This window comes from Erinaceus europaeus, chromosome 7, assembly GCF_950295315.1.
Source record: "Erinaceus europaeus chromosome 7, mEriEur2.1, whole genome shotgun sequence".
Classification (NCBI taxonomy): domain Eukaryota; kingdom Metazoa; phylum Chordata; class Mammalia; order Eulipotyphla; family Erinaceidae; genus Erinaceus; species Erinaceus europaeus.
In genome coordinates, this window is record NC_080168.1 from 25093568 (window position 1) to 25114155 (window position 20588).

The 20588-nt window shown below is 36.3% G+C and overlaps 1 protein-coding gene across 32 annotated transcripts in view; it reads right to left on the reverse strand.

Annotated features, from left to right (window-relative positions):
* MAP2 (microtubule associated protein 2) overlaps nt 1-20588 on the reverse strand; it is a 321228-nt gene that overhangs the window by 38371 nt on the left and 262269 nt on the right. For 14 of the 32 annotated variants that reach the window (XM_060194009.1, XM_060194005.1, XM_060194008.1 and 11 more), the window contains exons 5-6: nt 16683-16790; nt 14574-14651 (exon numbers count right to left, since the gene is read on the reverse strand). In XM_060194009.1, coding sequence (XP_060049992.1) covers nt 14574-14651; nt 16683-16790 — 186 coding nt within the window. Of the gene's footprint in view, nt 1-1503; nt 1732-14573; nt 14652-16682; nt 16791-20588 lie in introns of all 32 variants that reach the window. The other 18 variants (XM_060193995.1, XM_060193984.1, XM_060193992.1 and 15 more) reach the window with 4 other exon arrangements.

Consider the following 20588-nt stretch of genomic DNA (forward strand, 5'->3'; position numbering starts at 1 on the left):
GTGTATATGTATATATACACTCTATGTCAAGAGTATATTTTGAATACTTTTTTTTGCTTGTTCGGTTTCAACTAAATGGTAAGTGATGAATAGTGTTGAAGAAAAAGTTCATGTGTTTTCTAAAGATAAGAACTGTAAAAGCATCAGATAAGTCATTACATTTAGGATATCGAAGTATATATTAACATTCAAATGGAAAAATGCTTGTTTTCTCATTTAGAAGTAAACTGTCAGGTGATGAGAAGGAACAGATTTTATATTATAAATATTACTAGTTTTAGTTAATATGTGCTAAGGTCAGTTTGGGGGCACTGACAAGTTATTGGCAGAAATATAGACATTATCTAAATTTCAGGAATAAAAACCAATATCCATTATTGGCTTTCTGTAACATGATCTAAAAATTGAAAAGTTAATTTATTTTTTTCTACCATATGTTATAAATTCTTAGTTCCTCTGTATGGTAGACATAAATCTAAATCATATTGTTAATACTTGGAAGTCACATGAAAACATAGTTTTAAATGAATAAAATGTCAAAACATTTTTCTCTTTTTGGTCTTGACATCGCCCAGGAAATATGACCAGGTGATGAAGCATTGGTCACTGTTGACATTAGAAGTGCTTCACAGGAATTAAACAACTCTTTCAAAAGTTTTATTTACCAGTCCAAAAGGCTTTAGGTCAAAAGTATTTCATTGTGATCCAAGAACTAAGGGTGTAATTATCTGGAATAGATTTTGGGGAAAATAATAATATCAACTGTCTCTTAAAGAGCAAGTGTATGAATCATAATTACCTTGTATACTTGTGTGTTCTGTTGTAACCACAGAAAAGAAATACTTTATGAACATCTAATAAAGGGTCGACGAGTAAAAACTCAAGAGATATGGAGATGGTCAAAAGGAGTTGTCTTTCATGGAGAGGAAATGATATGAGAAGCAACAGTGGGAGCTTTTAAGGTAAACCAAAAAAATTATTTATCAAAGAATATACTATACAGCACATTGCAGCTGCAAACAAAGAAACGAAAAGCCCAAACCAAAACAAAACACGACATGATTCTACCATTTAAGCTTCTATGTGCCCAAATTCAAGTCTGTGATTTGAAAGAAAAGCATATGAATTTCTGCCTCAAAAATAAAAATAAAAAATACATGTAATAGCAATATGACTGGCAAACATTTGAAATGGGGGGGGGTGGTCGGGTAAAAAAAACAAAAACAAAAACAAAAAACAACAAGCTCACACAGCGTCATCAGCCTGGCGGTAAAGCGTATTGTATCATGGCAAAATGAAACCAGGAAGCAGCTGCAGCATTTGAAAACTAAGCTGCCACACAGCACCTGCACAAGCCACACTCTGCTCATTAAGACTGAAACAGCGATCTTGGGTTCATGGGAAGACAAAGTGATGGAACAGCTTTGGGAAGGCATCAGAGTGATAAGCTGCTGGAGAGATCATTTGCAATAAATCACATGGCAAGTCCTAAGAGAGACACACCTTCCCTGGCAGAGGAAGGTGTTTTTACTTCTGGAGACACCTCTGTGACCTCTTTTACACTTTTCTCCTGGGGGGACCCTGCTGGGTCACACTCTTCAAGAACTATTTGGGCTACTTGGCCCTCACTCAGGTCTTTGGGTAGGTCTGAGGCTGTGGCAGCCCCATACTCTTTCCCAGGTAGAGTGGAAGGCTTCTCTTTTCCAGCCATTGGACCCTCTAGAGTTTCTTCTTAGGGATAAAAAAGACGTTGACATCATCACCACAGCACAATACACTTAACGACAGAAATATTAGTTAAGAAACACTTTCAGCTCCATTATCATCACACCTCAGGAAGACTTCCTAATATCATTTGCATGAATAAATTAATATTGTAATGCAACTTACATAGGCATTGCTAGGAAAATTATGTATAATCCACTAATAATGATGCCATTTAAAGTCTCATTAAATGACTATTCATTTTAAAATAGGAGAGCTGAAAGGGCTTTATTGCTCTATTACCCTAAGTGGAAATAGCAGTACATTGCACACATGTGGAAAGCTTGCTGAACGAAAGAGAGGGTGCTGCTGGAGAACAGATGGTTGTGAAAAGATGGATGCATTGATGTGCTGAAAAGAATCTTTACATTTTCTGTACATGTGCTGTTTTCTCCAATGCAGGAAGCCCCTACGTAAGAATTTCTGAGCATTTAAAATATTCAACTTTGCTTGAAAAACAAAAACAAACTGGGAATAGAAAACAGCCTCAAAAATTATCTCAAAATGATAATAATAAATTACCTTTAGAGCATTATCACTAAATCTGCCAATACTATGTTAAATTGTTTTTAATGTTTCTGAGAGAAAGCCTGTCTATGTATTTTATTTTTATTGCATCATATGCTGTTCTTAGAAAACACTAATCATTTAAATTTTAAGAGAAGTATTTTGCAAGGAGGGAGTCAGATAAAATTTGAGTTTCTTTATAGGGAAGTGTACTTCTGCGACACAACTGTTATCATTTAAAGCCCTAAAATATTAATAATATAGTACATGTGTACTACTCTTTGACATTGAATAAAAAAGTGCATGTCATCTATAATTTTTTTTTTTGCAATTCTAAACAAAGCTACTAAGGATGGGCAAATGAGTGGCAATCAAACCACCAACAGAATCTTTCCAAATATAAGCACCACATGGAAAAATGCTAACAATTAAAATGTAGGAAACACACTTATGAAAGGCATGAATTATTATTTCTCATTTATACTCCAAATACCAGAAAAAAAGGTCCTTATTTTATTGCTTAATAAATTATGGGGAAACACATAAACTGTTATTTCCATAAAACACTTATGCAATGTTAAAAAATTACCCCATGAAAAAAGATTATAGATGCAAAGAAAAGAAATTTTCTTACTTGAGAGATATTAAGCTTATTGGATATGGGGGGAAAGTACATCTAGTCCCTTACATTTAAAATTTTTTATTATTATTATCTTTATCGATTGGATAGAGACAGTCAGAAATCGAGAGGGAAGGGAGGCATAGAGAGGGTGAGAGACAGAGAGACACCTGCAGCATTGCTTCACCACTTGTGAAGGAGACTGGGGGCTCGAACCCAGGTCCTTGTACATTGTAACATGTGTGCTCAACCAGGTGCACCACCACCCGGCCCCCCTAGTCCCTTACACTTAACACGATGTCACTTTCATTACTTTAATATAATTTTGTAAGCAACATTAAAAATTCTCATTTTAACATATAGATTATTTATACAATGTTCTAGAATTGGATATTTTGATTATAGCTGAGAGCTTTCATAAAAAGATGCTTTGTGAACGCCACTCTACTGAATGGAGTCCAATCATTTTAGTTTTCAATTCCTCCACATCCACACAACCTTGCAGCTTTCCATCTTCTCACTATGTGTCAATCATCTTTATCTATACTAGGCCTCTTTTTTTTTCCAAAAATTTATGTGTTTTTCTTAATTGTTATAAATTCATATTAGCAAAAGATCTTGATTTCACTTAATGTGAATTATTTTGTCAGTGTCTAGTAATTTTTGATCTTTATTTTCCAAATGACCCATGAAAAGCTCTTTATTATGAATAAATATAGTTGGTGGATTTAATATAGCCTATTCTTTTTAAAAAATTTATTTATTTATTTAAGAAAGGAGACATTAACAAAATCATAGGATGGGGGGTTACAACTCCACACAATTCCCGCCACCCGATCTCCATATCCCCTCCCCTCCCCAATAGCTTTCCCATTCTCTATCCCTCTGGGAGCATGGACCCAGGGTTGTTGTGGGTTGCAGAAGATGGAAGGTCTGGCTTCTGTAATTGCTTCCCCGCTCGCTGAACATGGGCATTGACTGGTCGATCCATACTCCCAGTTATAGCCTGTTCTTTACTGTCTTAAAACGATCAGCCCTTACACAAAATGTTGTCTAGAATGAAAATAAAGTCTTTTTATAAGTTATTCTTTCCATATTGAAAAATAACCTCTCCAACTCAGAAAAATAATTCAGTTCTATTTTTCCTTTACAGAACTACCTGGTTATAATGAAATAAATTGCAGCTTACCACCTCCTTCTTTTATCCTTACCATAGTCAATTATATACTAGCATCTTCCAGCTTTTTGAGATAATAATGACAAAAGCTTTAGATAATTTCTTCACTTTAATTCAATTTTACTGATAAAAGCCAATATTAGGCATCTGGAAAAGCCTTTGTACTTTCTTTAGAGGATTAAGTAATTTGGATAAATACATCCATCCCATAGCATTTATTCTATCCTAAAGGATATTAAATATTAACTCAGAACTAAAAAAAAAAATTAAGTACCAATTTTACCTAAATCTGGTTCTAATAATATTGTGTAGCTAAGGAGAACCTCTTATTTATTCAGGGTCCTTTTGTTCATCTAGGCTAAAAGAATGTATTCTTGGTCATCTGTTTAATTTGCAAGAAGCAGAGTCATTTCCTTTCCCCTTGCTTCTTTCTCAGAAGCAATGCTATAGATAAAGGTAGTACTCACGTGCTTCAAGCAAGCTTCTCTATTTAAATTGCTGAGGCATTTGGGTGGATCTGAGTCATATAGGGACTTCACTTTCATATGGAAAAAACAGACTTCTTTCCCTCCCACACCACACATGAAGGCACACTTAGTATGATGCATGTGGTCAAAGCTGCAGGCTGGGGAGCAGGAGCAAAAGGGGACCATGCTTGGTTCACCTTTCTCCTGGCCTAAGTGGGCCTCTGCACTCTGCGCTGGGACACTGGGGAGCACACTAGAGGTAGTCCATTCTGAGCTGAACAAAGGATGCTCATAGTACTCCTCATCGGAATTGGAAGGGTCATCATCAGGCACAGACACAGAGATGGAGGGGGCTAGGAGTCTACGCCTCTCCCCGCTGGTGGCAGGTTCATAGCTGGGGAACCTGTGTAGAGGGCCCACTTGATCCTCAGCCCCTTCATCTACAAACAGACACACAGGAAGAAACTGCAGGGAGAACTAGACAAGACATACACAAGATCAGACAGACGGGACAAACCTGCACAAGGACACATAGGACCACAGAAACAGCATGGCAGGATGGAGGGAAATTAGCAAGACCAAGCTGATGGAGGATGGCAGACAGCGAATGCTTCAAGTGTCTGTCGTCACTGAACTTAAGCTATCCCTTAAGTGATCTTGTCATTGATCTAAATGAATCAAATGCACTGACATCCCTCTTGCATAATGGGAGTTATCTATATATCCTCCTCAAACAAGTCAAATGACCATGGGAACACTGGAATAGATATAAAGCATTATGGACTTCCAAAGAAATTCTTGCAAGTAGATTCATTCTTCTAGCGCTCAGATATCAATATACTTACAAGTTTTTTTTTTTAAAAAAAAAGAAATAAAAATATGGTTAGGATTTGATTATGAAGAACTGTCCTATTAGAAGCACAGTCATAATTATATATGTAATTAGTATGCTCAGTTAACATTTCGGTGCACTTAATTTTCACTTAATTTTAAAACCATAGAATGAGTTTTAATATCAGCACTACTAAAAACATTTTACAGTAGAATACTTTTCTTTCTTGCCTTGCAAGGAGAGCACACTGTAGGGGATCTCTTTGTTTGGATTTTAAGTTCTAAGGCCATCTTTTTAGACACTAGTTCTCATATGCACGACTGTTAAAAGAGTTCGTGGTTTTGGGAGTTGGGCGGTAGCGCAGTGGGCTAAGCGCATGTGGCTTGAAGCGCAAGGACCACTGTAAGGATCCAGGTTCGAGCCCCCCCGGCTTCCCACCTGCAGGGGAGTCACTTCACAAGCAGTGAAGCAGGTCTGCATGTGTCTATCTTTCTCTCCACATCTCTGTCTTCCCCTCCTCTCTCCATTTCTCTCTGTCCTATCCAACAACAACGACATCAATAACAACAATAACTATAATAAGAAAACAACAAGGGCAACAAAAGGGAATAAATAAATAAATATTTTTTTAAAAGAGTTCATGGTTTTAAACAGACCCCAATAATACAGATATGTTTCATTTGTTTTGTTTTTCCTTTTTAAATATTATTTATTTATTCCCTTTGTTGCCCTTGTTTTATTGTTGTAGTTATTGTTATTGTTGGATAGGACATAGAGAAATGGAAGGAGGAGAGGAAGACAGAGAGGAGGAGAAAAAGACAGACACCTACAGACCTGTTTCACCACTTGTGAAATGATTCCCCTGCAGGTAGGGAGCTCGGGGCTTGAACCTTGGGGCTGGTCGTTGTGCTTCACGCTACATGTGCTTAACCCGCTGTGCTACCACTGACTCCCTTGTTTATCATTTTTAAGTTTAACAGAAATACATTTATATGAGAATTTCCAAGGGTTTGGCTTTATATTACTCAAATCTTTATTCTTTGTAACTTGATTTGATTTGCATGACTAGCTCTTGGCTGTTTCTATATTTTAGACTCTTAAGTTTTTCACTAAATTGCTGAAGGTATTACTCTCTCATTCTTGTCCTGTCTTGCATCTTGGTTTGGAAATCTGGATTATTTAAATATATTTCTTTATATGTATAAGTGTAGACTAGTCTGTTTAGAATTTAAATTCTTATTTATTTCAGTAAGTTTTAATGATGATGACTATGAAAAATATTCAATTTTGATATCATATCCCAGGTCTACATGAAAGATTACTAAATTTGTTAATCACCATTTCTGATACAAAGAAATACTTTTAAAATTTCGTAAACTTCAATAATTAGAGCTAAGTCTATATAACTTTACTTTTATCAAAATTTCAGGAGACAGTATTTCAGGATTGATGTGAAGATGTGCCATAATTTTAGAGAAATAACTTATTTTAAGCAACTGGGCAATGACAAGGGGAAATGGGTCTTACATATTAAGGATGCTTCATTACTCATGAAGTGTTCCTCCTGAAACACTGGGAACTGGGAAGTATGAACTCAAATTCATTTACATGGTGCTGTGTGTGTGATCAACCAGGTGTACCACTGCCCATATGTAGAGAGAATACTTTTAATCCTTTAAGAAAATTTTTGTTGTTGTTTTGTTTTGTTGTTTAGTTTTATTGCCTCCAGGGTTGTCGCTGGGGCTCAGTGCTGCACTAGGAACCCACTACTCCCAGCGTCCATTTTCACCTTTTTTCCCCCTCCCTTTTTTATTCAGATAGGACCGAGAGAAATGGAGAAAGGAGGGGAGATAGAGAAAGGGAACGAAAGATAGACATCTGCAGACCTGCTTCACCATCACATATCCCCTCTGCAGGTGGGGAGCAGGGGGATCTAACCTGGGCCCTTCAGTTTGGTAATATGTGCACTTACCCAGCTGCACCACCACCGACACCTCAGATTTTTTTTAAAAATTATTTTAATGGTTTGTCTCATGGAAGTTGTTTCAGGATGGGTTCTGAGAACTTTCTCAACAATGATGCTTGTTATATCATGTGATAGCAAAAGGCTAAAATTAAATTTGATAGTTTTAGTTCATCTCAGCACGATTTCTCCGTTGAGCACACAACTGGCTGAGATCTGGCCTACAGTAGTATCGGAATCACAAGCCCTGGGTTTATCACATGTCTCTACCATTCATATTTCCTTTAAACTTCATATATATGTATGTGTATGTGTATATGTATATGTATAATGTTACTCCTAAAACTTCTAATATGTTCAATGGATTTCATAGATAACCAACAAGTGAAAAAGGCATATTTCCCTTTCTGTTATTCAACATTGTCTGGGGATTAGATGTGACTACAGGTTAAAGCTAACAAAACTCAAGCTGAACTCTGGCAGTTTCATGGTGATCCTTTGAGGATTTTTTGCCTCTTTCTTGATGCTGTTGCACTTTGTGAACTTGATAAGGTATGAACAGCCCAAGGTCTTACCTCAGATCTATAAATTTTAATGAAACAGTGTTTTCTATTCTGCAAATTTTGACTCTAATCATAGAATGACAAAAAATAACCGAAACTTGAAGCATGCTAGTGGAGAAGTCACTTTCTTTAAGTATTTGGCCCTGAGCCTGCCAACTTCAACAAGAATGACAAAGGTTAGTCCTCTAGGTACTAGGAGTTTTATGTATTCTAAGACTTTGTTTAGGACCTATAATCTTGAAGTCTATCTAGAAGCTCTAGAGATGTGTCAGGAAAGTGATACTTAGGGTACCATTGTCAACTAAGGTCAAACTATGCTTGGTTCCAGTTAGACAATGAGAGAAGATAACAGATCACACATGATGAGTGTCCTTGGTTCATAGCAAAGGAGATGGGATATATAAATTATAAATAATTACATATGTGGTTTTACAAAAGAAAAATTAATCCAATAACTTGTAACTATAACAATAAACTCCTTTTGGAAGATTTCTCACTTTCACACTCTCCAGAAATAACCTGGATAACAAACATCTTTAGGGCAGGACAGTGGCACAACTGGCTGAGCACACACACACTACCTTATGCAAAGATTTGAATTCAAGTTCCCAGTCCCCAGCTTCAGGGGTGCGGGACTTCATTTGTAGTGAAGCAAATGCTTCTCCTCTATCTCTCCCCTTTCTATCATTCTCTTTTTCCTACCAGTTAAAAGAAATGGCTGCTAGGTGCACTGGATTCATGTGCAGGCAACAAGCCCCAGTAATAACCCTGGTGGCAATTTAAAAAAAAAAAAAAAGGAAACAGCTTTCAAGCTAGCATGAGGCTGCGGGCGTAGAGACCAAGATACAAACTTGAATTCTAAGAAGCCATTTTTCTAGCCATGACATCCTGAGAAAGAAACTGATATAGTTTCTTCCTTAAAATATTATTTATCTATTTATTTATTTAGGATAGAGACAGAAATTGAGAGAAGATGGTGATAGAAAAGGAGGGGGGGAGAGACCTGCAACACTATTTCACTGATCATAAAATTTTCCTTCTGCAGGTGGGGACTGGAGAGTAGAAACTGGGTCCCTGTACACTGTAATGTGTGCACTTAACCAGGTGTGCACCATCAAGCCTGATGTCTGTATTTTCTGTCTCCGGGGTTTTGGGCAAATTGATGAGATGATACTTGGAAAGTGCCAAACACTTTGTTGGACTTCACACAGTTTGTCTATCATTAACAGGACCACTTAGACATGTTCTCATGTACCTCTGCTCTTTCCTTTCATTTGACACTTCTGAGTTAGACTTGAAAAGCTTCTGAAAAAGCACAATCATTTCATCATAGCCATTTTGCTATTTAAAGTCAAGACTGAATGCTCTTCTTTTATTATAAGTATGGGTACTTGTAGGGAACTTTACTTTTGCCATAACATACTCAATTTTATTAAAAAATGTGACATGGCCCATGGTAATGTAGTTCTTTTGCATAGTGATAATCTTCAAAAAGAAATGAAGCTTTACCTGGCTGTAGTGGTGAAACATATTTTCTTTTTTATTTTTAATTTATTCCCTTTTGTTGCCCTTTTTCTTATTGTTGTAGTTATTATTGTTGTCATTGTTGTTGGATAGGACAGAGAGAAATGGAGAGAGGAGGGGAAGACAGAGAGGGGGAGAGAAAGATAGACACCTGCAGACCAGCTTCACCGCTTATGAAGCGACTTCCCTGCAGGTGGGGAGCCGGGGGCTGGAACCAGGATCCTTATGCGGGTCCTTGCATTTGCACTACCTGCGTTTAACCTGCTGCGCTACTGCCCGACTCACTGAGAAACGTATTTTCCTGAATTTCCTTACAAACTTTTTTTTTAAGTTAAGCATTTGAAAATTGATAATGGTCTAAAGTAAAGCTTGTCATATAAGATCCATCCTTTTGGTATAATTTTCAGAACAGACTGGGTCTCCTGAAGGATCACTGATTCAATGATTTCTGCCTGTCTTATCAGGACAGTTTCTATCCCAGAGGCTAGAACTGAAGGCAACTGACCCACTTACACTGATCACTGTCATCTCTAATTCCTTTCTATTCTGTAAGCTTTTGACTTGCAGACAACAAACAAAACCAAAAACTGGACTCCTCAGTTTTTCAGCTGTGTGCTGTCCCACAATGTTATGGGGGAAGATTGTTTCAAATGAACAATTATAAGGTGCCCACAGGATCCACTGGCACAAAAACAACATGCTCCTAAGGTTCTGGAGCAAATTTTAGACAGGAGGAAGATCCTGTGTTTAGATGATTCCATTATTCTTCCATAAGCACTCACATTCTAACAGTCCAGTTCAAATGATAAGTATCATCATCAGGTTAAAAAGAAAGAAAGGAGAGTGTGGTTCGGGAGGTGGTGCAGTGGATAAGGCATTGGATTCTCAAGCATGAATTCCCGAGTTTAATTCCTGACAGCACATGTACCAGGGTGATGTCTGGTTCTTTCTCTCTCTCCTCCTTTCTCACTAATAAATAAATAAAATCTTAAAAAAAGGAAATAAAGGAGACACATTTAAAAATATCACAACTAATATATCATTGATTTATTGTAGCTGGATTTTAACTTAACTATGACATTTTTCATTTTCATCAGAATCCCTTTGTTTCCCAGGTTAGGAACACATTCAGGGAATTGTTGATATTAAATCTGTTATTAAACTTAATTATTCATAAATGATATTAAAATCTTAAATTATTTTTTGAGCACTTCTTACTTTTCTTTTGGGAACGAACAGTTTTTTTGAAATGTTAATTCATAAAAGAAGGCATATCCTCACTCCTAGTATTTTCAGCTAATAGTTCTGTTAGAAACAGAATTGGATGATAGCAGTCACAGTACCTTGATTAAAGTTGCTTTGATATATGCCAAAAAGGTTGAAAGAACTCTCTAGACTAAAAAAAAATCCACTTAGTGGCTGGGGAGACAGCATAATGGTTATGCAAAAGACTTATGCCTGAGGCTCCAAAATCCCAGGTTCAATCCCCAGCCCCACCATAAACCTGAGCTGAGCAGTGCTCTGGTAGCTCTCTGTGTGTATCTTTCTCTCTGTGTCTCTTTCATTAAAAATAAGTAAATGAAATATTTAAAAAAATAAAAAAATAAAAAAATTGACTTTTTTACCTGACCTGCCATGGCCAATGCATTAATGAAATCCTAGTTGTAGCTTTACAAACCAAGTGGTTTGACAAATCAAAAGGCTGAATTCTATCTCTAATTTATCCTTAATCTATTTTCTGACAAGACAAAACTTTTTTTTTCCTTTATAAAAATGAGTCCATTACAATAATTTAAGTGCAGTTTAAAATATATCTTCCACACATGCTGCTCTTTTGAATAAGTGAGGCAGCGTAACACATGTACTTTTTCACATAACTCAACAAATTGCTATCTTTAAAAAAAGTCAATCATTAGGCTTTTGTATAGTTTCATGCTTTTAAAAATTAAAAAAAATGATAAAATACAAGTTTGATTTGAAAAATGTGAAAGTACTTTTAAATTATTTTCAATATGAACTGATCTATTTTCTGGATGCATTTAAAAACCACTTGGGAAAAAAAAACCCCAAATGTAAGGAAAGTTCCTGTAGAAAGTGACCACCACAAGAAAAAGTAAGTCTGCACTTAACATTTTCATTATATTCACTATATCACATTCCAGAAAGCAGACTGAACGAACTCCCAGATGGCTAGGAGAATCCTACTATCCTACTATCCATTCTGTCCCCAATTCCACATAAGTGGAAGGAGAATAAATTACATGACCTTCATCAGATTTTGGAGTCAACTTCATACCCCTCTCTAGGTTAAGAGAAGCCTTTGAAACTTGAAAGGGTATTTATATTGGCGCTCAGAAACATTTTAATTGACCGGATGAGAATACAGCCTTTGTGAATAACTTGCCCCCAGAGGGAATGTCAAGCTCCTTAACCCAGCCAGCAGCTACTTCTCAAACTCCTTCAAGGCTAAGCCCCCTTTTCACTGCCCATTGACTAGAGGGTGCCAGCAGTTTCTAGAACACGTCAGACTTTAATTTTTTTATTTTTATTTTTTATCAGAGCTCTGGTTTATGGTGGTACAGGGAACTGAACCTGAGATTTTGAAGCCTCAAGCATGAGAGTCTCTTTGTGTAACCACTATATTATCTACCTCCCACCCCATTTCATACCTTATCTTAGTGTCTTTGTACTTCCTGCTCTCTCAGCTCAAATATGTTCTCTTTTCTCTAACTTTTCTTGGCTAATACTTCCTTATGCTCTTGAACCTTGATTTTTTAAAATATTTACTGGGGATATTAATGGTTTATGCTGAATACTATTATTCTTAACTTTACCATCGCTATACAATATCTAATAATAAAATTTCTCCTGTTCTATCTGAAAGTCCCTTGTTCTTGTCCTTCCTCACATTGATCCCATGTGAAATTATTAGTTTATTCACTGGACTTTCTTATTTGGTGTATTCATTGTTTCTTATCAGACTGTGGGTTCCTCATAATCACGTATCCTGTCTATTTTATTCACTGATACATATGTATATTAGAAGTAAGGGGGAAACACAGTTAAGTCCCCCAGAACTTTTTTTTTCTGAATTCATGGATAAACAAAAGATGAAACAACTAACAACAACAAAAATGTTCAAATTTGTGAATTAAGAGAGCAAGTCAAAATTTTCTAGGGAATTAACTAATAACCAGTAACTATTATACACTGATTATATGCATCAGCGATAGTTCCCAAATTCCCTTTTATTCCTTTGAATAATTTAGTTTGTTTCACATTACTTCACAGTAGATTAGGACATAAAAATAAATAAAAGGCCTCAACTCAAGAAAGAAAAATCGACTTCAAAATGTTTAGGTTTATAACTGAAACAAAGTTTACCATAGTCACTGAGTTTATATAATTCAGTAACTTTAGAAAATTCAGAGGGCCAGGTGGTGATGCACCTGGTTGAGCGCACATGTCACACAGTGTGTAAGGATATCACAATGCACAAGGACTGGGGTTTGAGTCCCTGGCCCCCACTTGCAGGGGGAAAACTTTGTGAATGGTGAAGCAGTGCTGCAGGTGACTATCTCTCTCTCTCTCTCCCGCCCCTTCCCTCTTGATTTCTAGCTGTCTTTAGCCAATAAATAAATAAAGATAATAAAAAAATTAAAAAGAAAATTCAGGAATCCAAAGATTAATTTTGTGTGTATGTGGTGCCATGACCTCATGCTTGCATGATTTCACCATTACCAGCTAACACTTTTTTTTTTCTTTTCTTTTTAAAATTTTTTTGAATTTCCATCAGGGTTATCACTGTGGCCCACACTACGAATCTACTGCTCCCAGTGGTCATTATTTCCTCTTTTTTTTTTTTAAATTCATTTTTTTTAATTGGATGGGACAGAGATAAATTGAGAAAGGGGGAGAAGGGAGAGGGGGAGGGAGAGGGAGAGGGAGAGGGGGAGGGAGGAGGAGAGGGAGAGGGAGAGGGAGAGAGGGAGAGGGAAGGAGGGAGGGAGAGAAAGAGAGAGAGAGAGAGGGAGAGGGAGAGAGGGAGAGGGAGGGAGGGAGGGGGGAGAGAGAGAGAGAGAGAGAGAGAGGGAGAGAGAGAGAGAGAGACTTGCAGACCTGCTTCACCATTCATGAAGCATCTATCTACCCTGCAGGTGGCAAGTGGGAGTTTGAACCTGGGTCCTTGTACATGGTAACAGGTGTGCTTAGCAGGGTACATCACCAGCTGGCCCCCTCCAAAGACTACTTAAACTTAAGTACAAATTATAAGAGAGTATTTTGTGATGTCATTCTATTTTTAAAAAGGGTAAAAAGTTATCTCTAAATCTGACAACAAAAGGAAAGTACATGATGATTGGAACATTCTTAAAACTCTGATTTTTAGTGTATTACTATTAAGTTATATTGAAACAGAAATTAAGCTATGGCTCTTCATGACCTTCTCCTGTAACTCTCAAACAATGCACAAAAAAACAACTGATCTAAGTCACTGAAGCAGTAAAGTTTGCTTTTATAAATAGTGTCTTTCATGCAAGATTCTCAATGAATATTTTTCAAAGGTATCCCTCTGAGAACTGAAAAGCCAACATGGCCTTCCATATTGAGTAAGTGCATAAATAAATAAATTCATGGGCAGTAAAAGCTCTCAGCAGGAAAGAAACCATGATCTCAGCTTTCAATTCACCACTCTCAGTATCAGACTCTTTCATTGACTTCTTCATCTATTCATTAATATTTATAGAATTGGTTACTGGCAATGCCTTGAGGAAGGTCTTGATATCTATAGTGAGCAAAACAGAGACAATTTCTGACAGTGCTTCTACAGGAAGTGATGATTTCATCAATTATTTTCATTCAGATAGGATAGAAGTAATCTGGTTCCCTGTGGCTTTTATAGCACTTTAAATACAAAGCTATCTTTTGCTTTGCAAGCTGATTTTTCTATTTTTATTTACTGTATTCCTTCACAACTGGTTTTATGTAGAAAAGTGATTAATATATTTGCTTCAAGTTTTTGTTTCATTTTGACTATTTGAATCAGATTGTTCCCAAACTGGCTCACATACCAACTCAGACTGAAGTCCAGGACTTATGGACCAAAATTTATGCCCCCTGTATCAGAAGACAAACCTCAAAAACTCCTATAAGCCTTACCTTCTTCGACTGGGACAGTCTGTTCTGAGGCTGGTGATGGGGGTGGAGAAGGAGGCAGATTAGCTGTCTCTTCAGCTGCTAAAGTTCAGGCAATGGAAAAATAAGATACAACAATTAATTCAACTAGGCCAATAGATAGATGTGTAGGTAGTTTGCCCTCTGTAGAAAGGCCTCTCTGAAATTAAAGGAAAGATTCAAAAAAAGAAGCTTCACTTAATTTATTTTTAGTGCCACTACCTGATTCTCATCTTTTTGAAAACCTATAAAGAAAAAAAAAAGCACTGAATATTTTCACCCCAAGATTACTTTGTCTTCTCCATAGAAATGGGCTTAGAGAGGTCCGCTAGACTTCTGTTATTATTTCCACTCATTTATGTTTATTCAATTAATAAAATATTAACTTTGGTTCTAATATACTATATACAAACACATATAAGAAAGAATTTTGAATTGCACTGGGATTGACTTTCTGGCAAAAGTAGAATTCTATATTGTTTGTCTTCTTTATCTAGAGACAAATTTTACCTTCACTGTCCAGTGATTTTAGGTGACATATTTAAAAATTACCTTGTCACTGAATCTGATGTCAAAACCCATCCGTGTATGTACTGGATTGTCAGAAAATTTATGATACATTTTTGCATAGAAAAATATATCATGACTTTTCTGTCAACCTAATTATTTGCAGAATGGAAAACCAAGGTATCACACAGCCTGGGGCAACTTTCAGAGAGAAACCATGAGTTGATGGGAATTGAATATTCTTTTGGTGTTGGCACTACACATGAAGAATCAAAAGGTAAAGCTCTAAAAGATTTAATGCACTGGGCAGGGGTAGATAGCATAATGGTTATGCAAAGAGAATCTCATGCCTGAGACTCCAGAGTCCCAGGTTCAATCTCCTGCACCACCATAAGCCAGAGCTGAGCAGTGCTCTGGTAAAAAATAAATAAATAAATAAATAAATAAATAAATAAAATTAAGATTTAATGCACTTAAAGTTAACTATAAGCTCAACTTTTCACAACTTCCCTTTTTTATTACCACTCATGTGAAGGTAAGAAATTAGAAAAGGCAATATTTATCAGTGAAAGTCAGTGGTAAAATCAGTTCTGTAGATAGTATGAATTTTAGTTTCATTAAATAGTTAGAAGAGACATCTCTGGGATGACAGGTGACCTTTTTTTTTTAGTTCCTTGACCATGTGACTTCAAATTAAAAAAAAATTTTGAAAGAACAGAAGTGAACTGGACAGAGGTATTGTTTTCAATAATTTCTCCCTCTATACTTTAAGAGCAAAATAATTCTCGATAATCAGAAACTATTGAAGATAGTTTATATACTTCTTGTTCTGCAACAGCAGAATATTTCATTATTTAACTTTTTATAAACTATAGGACCATTGATCATAAAAATTAAATAGTAAGAGGTCTTAAGATGGTAAGAGAGCAAAATAGATATGTATAATTTTTAGGCTTTAAAGCCTATCGCTTTTATTGACTAATTGTATATGGCTATTAAATGACACATATGTGCTAAACTTAAGGATTTCCTTTCCTGTGTCTCCACAGGTAGATATACGTATGTATCCATCAATCTCTATACCCATTAACGCATTAGGAACAGGGTAGACGTCTTTGAGCACACTCTTTTGGACAAGGACTATTATAGCAACTGTTTGGTCTAGGTGTCCATTTGTTTTGTGACGGAGAGAGCAAGCAAGACACATCAGTGTTGACCTGGTGATGACCAGTAGTACCTCTATGGGATGCAAAGACTCTGGCTAGTTGAATAAGGCTCTGACTATAGATTATGGGTAGGGCTGCACATTAAACATGAACTGAGTTCATTTTTATAATAGCGATTACAGTGTTCTGAAAATGTAAAATCTAGTGCAATTTGTAGACAAGTCTAAATCTATCACCTTAAAGACTAATCAGATAATACAATTAACTGTAGAGAAAACCAAAAATAGTTCCCAGTGTACCCCCATAGAATAGTTTGATAAATGGCCTCTGTAAGGATGAATTATATTCATGAACATGAAGACATGGTTCTATGATCATTGTGCAGCAGACAAGGTCTCTGACCTGACAGTGTCACATTTACCTAGAGGCAGGGCTGCAAGTTGATCTTTATGCTCAGCTTCTTGTTCACCTTTCAGGACCGCTACAGCCTCAGCCGTGACTACTTGAACAATCCGTGCAGACACCTCCTCTGTAATAAATAACAAACTAAAATGAGATGCCCACACATCAAAGAGGAAAACAGTTGTGTCAATTAGTCAATTTCATCCTTGTTGTCTCCCCTACAAAGTACAATATGATTTGTTAAACTGAAGTAAAACACAAACGTGTGTATATGTGGAAAAGGAGAGGAAATAAAAGAGAACTTATGTTCTGGGAGCTAAGCAAAATTAACGAGACGACAAGTGACAATTTTAGTTTCTTTCACTATTACACAGTAATAATACTAATAATACTTAACTAAAAAAATTTAATGCAATTTATTTTTTAAAAAATACTTCTACAAGTAGATAAATTTTGGTATTTTGTACCTAGCAAAATATTTAAAGAGAAGACTCATTTTGGAAAACCTCAAATCATGTTTCACAGTTTTATAGGAAAGTATTAAAATTAATTTCTATGCTGACTTGCCAAAAAAAATATAAAGAAGACCATTTAAAATGTGAATTTGTGCTGAGAGATAGTAGAGTAGTTATGCAAAAAAAAAAAAAAACCAAACAAAACCCTGTGTGCCTAACGCACCAAAGGTTCCAAATTCAATACCCAGCACCACCAACAGCCAGAGCCGAGCAGTGCTCTGGTTAAAAAGAGAAAAAAAAAAAAGAAAAATGAATTTGTGATTCAGTGATATCATCTATAAACAGTGTAAACAGAGATTTAAAAAATACCCTGGAAGACAAAATTTAGTAAATAGAAGTGATATATCAGCTAGTTTATTTTTAAAGGACTTCTATTTTTATAGATAGTCATTCTTTAAAGATCAGTAAGGTCATACAGTATATATTCATCTAGTCAATTCTATAACTTTGCTTTTAAAAAAATGGGGGCACTCTAACATTAAAATAGTCAGTCTGTGATATGCCAAATAAGTAATTTTGGTATACACTGAACCTTACCAACTTTAGTGTTATATAACCTAGGCAGAAAAAACATGCAAGTAATGATACTCCTCATATCATCAATGAAAATGGAAACTTTTGAAATAAAAAAAAGTTCATTTTAAATTTGAAAGAAATTCCACAGAATTTAATTTTTACTATCTTTACATAAAAGCTTCTACTATAGTTTAGATTTAGTCTCTTTTGCCATCCCAATAGTATGCCAGACTATTGCACTTAGGAACTAAGCTTGGTGGAGGTTAGGCCAGTACATTAGGTGACCAATCAACTTGAACACAGTTTATTGCATTTTAAAAGCTTGACTATCTAACTGGGTACATTTGCCTATCTTAAGTTGAACTTCCTGTTTTGTTTTGTTTTTCGCTTGTTTTTTTTTTTTTTTTTTTTTGCTTTAAATAGCTACCTGGCACTATGATTTACATGTAGTTTTAGCGGATAAAATAAATTGTAAACACACATATATAGTGACTAGCAAAAGAAGTAAGAGTTTATTTATTATTTACTTGTTGTTATTTATTTTTTATTTATAAAATGGAAATATTGATAAAACTATAGGATAAGAGAGGTACATTTCCACACAATGTCCTCCTCCAGAGCTCCAAATCCAATCCCCTCTCTTTATAGCTTCCCTGTTCTTTATCCCTCTGGGAGTATAGACCCAGGATTCTTGTTTTTTGGTGTCCTGCACCAAAGTAAAAGACTGCAGTGGTGGTGGTGATGGGGGTTGGGTTTCAGATCCTGGAACATTATGGTAGAGGAGGACCTAGAGAGGTTGAATTGTCATGTGGAAAACAGAAATGTTACACATGCACTAACTATTGTATTTTACTGTTCACTGTAAACCATTAATCCCTTCTATTAAAGGAAAAAATCTATAAAAGAAGTAAGATTTTTAAAGTTATACTGCTCACTATTTACTAATACTTTGTTAAGGTATTCACCCTCATTTTGCAATACTTTTTTAACTATTATTATTCTCCATTAAATGGGGAACAGGGGAAAGTTAGATTAGGCCAGAGAATCAGAAATCCTTACCATAAATATCACATTCAGAATATTAATTTTCCAAGTAGTTAGGACATAGTTAAATTCCTCATGAAACTAAATGCTATTTAAGTTTTCTTTCATGTTTTAAGGATAATTTTAGGGGCTGGACGGTGCACCTGGTTGAGTGCACATATCATGACACTTGAGGACCTGGGTTCAAGCCCCCAGTCCCCACCTGCAAGTGGGAAGCTTCACAAGTGTTGAAGCAATGCTGTAGGTGTCTCTGTCTCTCTCCCTATTTTCCTCTTCCTCTCAATTTCTGACTGTCTCTATACAATAAATAAATAAAGGTTAAAAAAGTAAAAAAGATAATTTTCAAAAGACGGAATCCTAACTCATACTTTAAGTCTCCAAGAGCAAACATGGAGAGACTACTTAACATTATTTCTGAAAGTTTTAATTTCTAAGCAAGGGTCCAGTGAATTTATTTCATATATTTGCATGTGAAATGTGTAAGGAAATTTTCTCCTAAACAATTTGCCTCATCACTACACAGTTTTAGAGCTAACAAGGCAAACAACTTCCTCTAAATTCTCCCATTAGTGAATGTGTAAATAAAGGCTGGGATTGGTTATAAATGTACTTAAATCCATACAGTTGACAGAGATAAACAGATTACAATCCATGATTCCTGACTAGTATGCTGTTTTTTTCAATAGAAGATATTGAAAAACAACAGGATATCCTGTAACAGCCATGTATGAATGATCAATGGGAATATATATTAGATCTTCAGGGGGTTGTGAACCAAGGAAAATACTCATTCTCAAATCTGCTCACCTATCTACATGACTGCAACTCCTGAGTACATATCTATGTGCTTCTCATCTTCTTCTTATCTCTCTAGTCTATCATCTACCCACCTATCAATAAATCTTGTAAACCATGTTAGATATTGTAAAAAATAATTTGCCTTAAGAAGATGAATATCTTATTTCCAAGGGATAGTGCTATTTTTGTTTCATCTGAGGGCTCAAATACATTTTCTAATGAACCGATAATGTCAAATCACCGAAACAATGTAAGATTGTTAGGCTGTTTAGTGGGGAGGGCCACGAGGAGGAAGGACTGAACTTTCATTGAGCTTTCGTGAAGGCAGGGTGGGATTCCTCTGAATATTCAATTTGTCTTCTGTACATACAACATTATGATCATCACTGTAAAGATAGTTTCGGGGGGAGTCGGGCTATAGCGCAGCAGGTTAAGCGCAGGTGGCGCAAAGCACAAGGACCGGCATAAGGATCCCGGTTCGAACCCCGGCTCCCCACCTGCAGGGGAGTCGCTTCACAGGCGGTGAAGCAGGTCTGCAGGTGTCTATCTTTCTCTCCTCCTCTCTGTCTTCCCCTCCTCTCTCCATTTCTCTCTGTCCTATCCAACAATGACAACAACAATAATAACTACAACAATAAAACAACAAGGGCAACAAAAGGGAATAAATAAATAAAATTTTTTAAAAAAGATAGTTTCGGGGCCGGGCGATAGTGCAGTGGGTTAAGCACACATGGCGCGAAGCACAAGGACGGGAGCAAAGATTCTGGTTTGAGCCCTGGGCTTCCCACCTGCAGGGGGGTCGCTTCACAAGCGGTGAAGCAGATCTGCAGGTGTCTATCTTTCTCTGCCCCTCTCTGTCTTCCCCTCTTCTCTCACTTTCTCTCTGTCCTATCCAATAACAATAACAACAATAGCAATAACAACAACAAAATGGAGAAAATGGTTTTCAGGAGCAGTGGGTTTATAGTGCAGGCACTGAGCCCCAGCAGTAACCCTGGGGGCAAAAATAAATAAACATAATAAAGATAGTTTCCACTATATGCAATTGATGC